At 31.9% G+C, this 5,840-nt stretch overlaps 1 protein-coding gene across 1 annotated transcript; it reads right to left on the bottom strand.

The window, feature by feature from the left end:
- Nucleotides 1–3,898: 3,898 nt before the first annotated feature.
- Nucleotides 3,899–5,362, bottom strand: LOC114758704 (uncharacterized). Its single transcript, XM_028947782.1, has one exon. It carries the CDS (start codon nt 5,360–5,362, stop codon nt 3,899–3,901), a length of 1,464 nt encoding a protein of 487 aa, XP_028803615.1.
- Between the last annotated feature and the right edge of the window lie 478 nt (nt 5,363–5,840).

Below are 5,840 nucleotides of genomic sequence, written 5' to 3'. Positions count from 1 at the left end.
AAATTTTTTAATTTATTATTAGAAGAAAATTAAAAAAAATACTAAAATATTTTAATTAAATATATATAAATTAGAAATCATACAAATGTATGTGTATATATGTAACGGTATTCCTCTAACACTCCTTCCACCGAAAAAAAATAGCATTAATTGAGCTTATTGCATAAGTTCATTCAAAGGCAGAAGTCAAATACATCTCAACATGGGCCCAAACATCATTTTTGAATCTGTCTCTTGCTTCTCCGGTTGGGATGCATGTTTGAGGGTTCAAACGTAATCTCAAACACGCCTTTAGAGAAAAAAGCTCATTCCTACGAGAAAATAATCCACAAGAGATACAAAGAAAAAATGAGATCCATCTTGCTCTATAAAAAAAGAAAAGATAAATTTCTTTGAAAATACTCCAATAACTTGATATTTACAACAGTACTTTAAGAAGGAAAAAATAACTAATGAAATTTAATGATGAGAGTCGACTACAAACCCAATCGATAACTATAGTTAATTTTCAATTAATTTTTAAAAATTTCCAAAGAACAATAAAACATATTCAATAGTCATGTATATAAAAACCACATTAAATATATCTAATTTTTTAGTGTTTATAATTTTCTAATAATAAATAATTAACTCTTTATTTTTATACTTTTAATTTCTCATATATTCGTCAAATATAATATATATATATTTATATATGAATATAGGTACTTAATAAAATTAATGTCATTTCCTGTCACTTTATATCTAAATTTGAGTTTTCAAAAAAAATTTCATTATAACTTAAATTTCTATTTTTTCATAATTTTTATTTTAATATTTCTCCCAAAATTATGCCATTATAACAAAATTTATATCATTTTCAGTTATTTTATATCTAAACTTGCTTTTTCATTAATCATCCAAACAAGTTTCAATATGTCAAAATAATTTTTTTTATAAAAATCAATCCAAATATAAATCATATTACATTAACTGAATTTTATCTTAACTTATATTTACAAAAATCACATAAAATAAAAGTCACTTTTCACGCCCACAATCCAAACATACCCGTGATTGGTTCCATTAAAAATGATCGGTTCATCTATTATTGCATACGAAAGTCTAAGGAATATGATTTCGGAAGAAGAATAATATTTCCTTCAAAAATATTTTCCCCCATTTCTTAATTTGAGAAGTTTTAAAAATATTTATTTATTGGTCAAATAGAAACAAGTAACTTGTCCAACTTATGTGAACACGAGATGACATACTCTCAGAAATTTTAGAGCATAACTTTGACAATTACTACTGCTTTCATGAGATAATTCTAATTATTGCAAACAAATTAAACAGTTTACTCTTCAATCAATTACCTTAATTTTAGCCACTTTTCTCTCTTCAACCCATATTTGACCAGCAAACTTGGAATGAATTAAGTGATTGATATTGAGCCTCTAATATTAAAAATATTTTTTTAAGTTTTAATCCAACTTAAAGTACTTAGCCAACCGCAATCCTCTCAACAAGATTTTAACACAAATTTACAAAGATATCATTTCTATTAATTGGCTAAGATAACTAACTTGCTGATTCAAAGTAGCAATATACCCGTACAAATCTTTATATAAAAAATAGCTTTGACTATTTTTAACATGTCTAATAAAAAGTGTTGAATTACAAATATCTAATTTAGTTTATTTGTAGCCTCTACATTAACAGTCTCCTCGAGTTGATGACAATTATTGTTTTCATATATTTTATTTTCTTATTTTCAGATTTTAATTTGATCTGATTTATATAAATTTAAATTAATTATGCAGTTTAATTTAAGACCATCCATTTAATATTATTATAAAATATACAAATTTATATGAAATTGGTCGTCCTCAAAATTTAAACGTCAGTGCTAAAGATACTAAGAAAGTGTTTGGATAGAAACCAAACTATGACTTTAAAAATGATTTTATGATATACGAAGTAAATATATAAAGGAGTTTATCTCAATTTGTGAAAAAATGCTTTTAGAAAATCCTTTTGGCAATAGCGAAACACCTCCTAAATTGAAATTATTCACTGGTCATTAACAATAGTACCAGTGGAGAAGAAACACAAATAAAAAACAGAAGAAAAGAGGGTAGTTTGTCGATAAAAAACAGAAGTAATATCATATAATTTAACAGTCCCTTATAATATTAAAATAATATTGTTATGGAAGAAGCAAAGGGTTAGCCGAGGAAAGGGGAGAAATGATTTTTTAAAAAAATAAAAAATAAAAAGACGGATTTTCTTAAAATGAAATATTTGGTTATGAAGTATGAACAAGATAATTTGTAAGTTACAGAATAGAAGGAAAATTATTAGAACTTGGACAACTAAGTACAGTTATATTCTACAAAGGTGCTGTTAAGTTAAAGTAAAAAGGGCTATGATGATTGATGCAGATTAGTGTTTTCTTAGCAGAATTATTAGTACTACATTGCTACCTCAAGTGTTAGGCAACCTTACAAGTTTCATCCACCTCAATATTCAACATTCTGATCTGTGTTATAAATAAAGTTTGTTACCATTAATTATCCCAAAAGATCAAATCTTCAACATCAAGAATATTAGCGCAACCACTTACTTTCCCAGCAGCTTTTCAATCCCAATGACTCACATCAGCAATTACCAAAGAGCACTGAAAAAATTCCTTACTATATAAGTCTCTGAACCAAACCAATATCAGCAGCCTCCTCTTTTCTCATCGCAGACTTTTGAGGCTTCCTAGGCTGTGCACATGTCACGGATACAATATAGATTGACCTCAATCTGGAATCTAATGTTGGAAATAAAGTGGCATTCTCTTACTGTTCCTAAATTGGACCAAACAACATCTGTTTAACCACTATGTTCAACCTCTATTCTCAAGTTGGATGTAAGTCACAAGTAATTGAGAGTGTGTTTGGAAAAGGGTTTAGAAGGTCAAATGCATGCTTATCAAACCGTAATACTCTGATTCTTGATTTTTTTTATTTTTATTTTTTTTTGCATCTCGTGGATGATATTGAAGTTGACATTGGGTTACTCAAATTGTTTTAACTTTTTCTACATATTTCAACTATTGATATTGTCTCATATAAGAAGAATTTGTTTAATAAGATACTCGTCCATTTTGATTTGAGTGCCGCCTTGAAAAGGGATATCAATTAGCTGCTTCAATCTTTTTCCAACTGGGATTTTATCAATTGGCCATTCTCTAGAGTATTCTATTGTTTCCTGAAGTACTTTAAAAGTAACACTCTTTTCTATTTAATCTTATCGATTTATTCGACTCTGGACTCTTCACTGGGTTTTATCAAGATAGAATGTTGGCTCATCCTCAAAACATATTAAGATTTACTTCAACCAATGAAGTGCCTTATAAAAGCATGTGGGGTTCCCTTTTTCTTTTGAGAATTAAGGACAAGTAGGCATCAAGTTTGAGTGGGGTTTAAAGGGGAAGGCTTTATGGGAAATATACAAGTTAAAAATAATGGAAGCAAAAACTGAGCAAAAGAGAATAGTTGTTTCTATAGTTATGCCTCTCAGAAAGTTCCCCACCAGTGAGATCTGAAACCTTTGATCCAACATACATAGAGTATTATTTAAGCACTTTTGGGAAAGAAAAAGAAAAAAAGCATGCATCCACAAGTAGAAAGGAAAAATGAAGAGACAAAAATTCTTTATGGAGATAGATCATAGATTCAGTGAATGTTAAACTCAACATTTGCAGCAAAAGGAAATGAAAAACAAAACCAGCAGATACCGAAAGGTGAAAAAGATTTACCCATTAATCTTTCTGAACATTTCCAATTACTTTCATCATTGGACAATGACAAAAGATTCTCAGAATTCAGTCCAGACACTATTAGGTACTCGAAAATGATGAAAAATTACCCTATTCGTCAGGAGGAGCAGGTAGATTAAGATCAATCAGGCAAGGAACAACAGCAGGAGCAGGAGAAGGAGAAGGAGAACCAGAAGGAGACAAAGATTCTTGTCGGACTATTAATCCACTGTTGTTGTTTTCTTCAAATCCACCTACGAAATGGGACCTTTTGTGACCTCCCAAGGCCTGGCCTGACCTAAAAGTTCTGTTGCAGATTGGGCACTCATGCTCCTTTGTTTTCTTTGACTTCTTCATCACTTTCTTCTTGGCCTTGTTACTGCTCTTAGGCTTCTGATAAGAACAAGGAAAAGAATCAGAATCAGTACTGTCTGTGCTTTTCTCAGCACTAGCATATGATGATTCTGAGTCATATGAGTCTTTGTTGTAGACTTCATGATTAGGAAAACTAGTTTTCTTCTTCTTCTTGTAGGAAACTTGATCATCCAAATTGTTACCAGGATACTCTTGTTTGGCACTGTTAAATGAATAATCGAATTTGTCTGAATTTCCCAACACTAGTTTTTTGGACTCATCGTTTCTGCTCCTGTAGCATCTGTTGTTGATCATCATCTTCCTCGGTTCATCAAAGACATCATCATAATCCTTAAATCCATACCCATCTTCCACTTTTGGTCGATTAAAAACATCATTCCTGAAAACCCCATGAATCGAAACATTTGAATCTTCCTTTTTTGAACCATATCTGGAATACCCAGAATCTGAAAACTTCAGCTTCATCTTGTCCTTTCCCACCTTCACAATCTCAGAAGCATTATAAACAGAGTTCTTAACCTTATTCTGAGCATCATCTACACCAATTCTGGCATCAACAGAGTGTGATTTGGCTTTGCCCGCTAAAATTGCAGAATAGTTATCAGAATTAGACTCTTTGTCCAAATCAAAACGACCTTTGTGGCTATAAAAACCCTTGGACAACAATATCAAGCAAGTAGCCACCTCTTCTACTCCTTCTTCTTCTTGTTCAACCCCCGACGCAGAAGAAGTTGGGTTATTATTGTTAAGGGTCATGAACCTTGTTCTCTTCAAATCATCTGGATCAGAAGTTTCAGCATCAGATTGAGCTTCATCCATCGTTGCAAATTTCTGCTTCTCTACTTTTTCAGTGTGACACGCCATGTGACCACATAGAGCTTTCAAAGAAGAAAATCCTTTCCCACATTCTCTGCAGAACTTCTCCTTATGATGTAAAGTGAAGAAGGGATGATTATGAACAAACCTCTTCGTTTTTCTGGGATTCTCTCTGAGGCCATAATCTGATGAGCTTAAATCTCTCTTCCTCCTCTTCTTTCTCTCAGCATCATCAACATCATTGCTTTCGAGCTTTCTAGAATCAGCAATGGCCTTATTGCTTGAATGTTGATTCATATGGGTTCTAATGTGACCACCCAGAGACTTCCCACTGGGGAATCTCTTGTTGCAGAACTTGCACACGAACTTCCTCGTCTCCTCCATTGATTGATTGACTTGAAGAATCTAATTCAGAATATATATATATATATATGCACACACACCCAGAAAACAAGAAATAACAAGATCAGAAAACTATTGCAGTATTACCCATCTCAAAACAGCGAGGACAACATATTTTATAACCATATTTCTCACTGGGGACAAAAATCAAATGGTTGCTGTACGAAGCAATGGACAAAACTCAGAATCCAGATCGAGCTCATAAGAGACAGATCACGAAGTTTCTTGCTTTTGAACCACTGATCATCGGGAAGAAGAGAATCACCTTAGTGTTCAGATGTGACAGTTCTACAAGTACAAGATCCGACCCACAAAAAGAGGACAGGCCGCTAAGATTTCGTCTTTTTTTTAATATATATATATATATATATATATATATTCAACTCCAGGAAAGTATACAGAGAGCTGAGAAATTTGGTGGGTATGGGATGAAAAGATCAGATTTTGAAGAGAAGGATGG

Source organism: Neltuma alba, unplaced genomic scaffold (assembly GCF_004799145.2).
Source record: "Neltuma alba isolate B1F8T4 unplaced genomic scaffold, ASM479914v2 tig00010743_pilon, whole genome shotgun sequence".
NCBI classification, from domain to species: Eukaryota; Viridiplantae; Streptophyta; class Magnoliopsida; order Fabales; family Fabaceae; genus Neltuma; species Neltuma alba.
This window is presented reverse-complemented; position numbering and strand designations above follow the sequence as displayed.

Coding starts and splice junctions, on each gene's coding strand:
- LOC114758704 (XM_028947782.1), bottom strand. CDS start 5,362: ATGGAGGAGACGAGGAAGTTCGTGTGCAAGTTCTGCAACAAGAGATTC.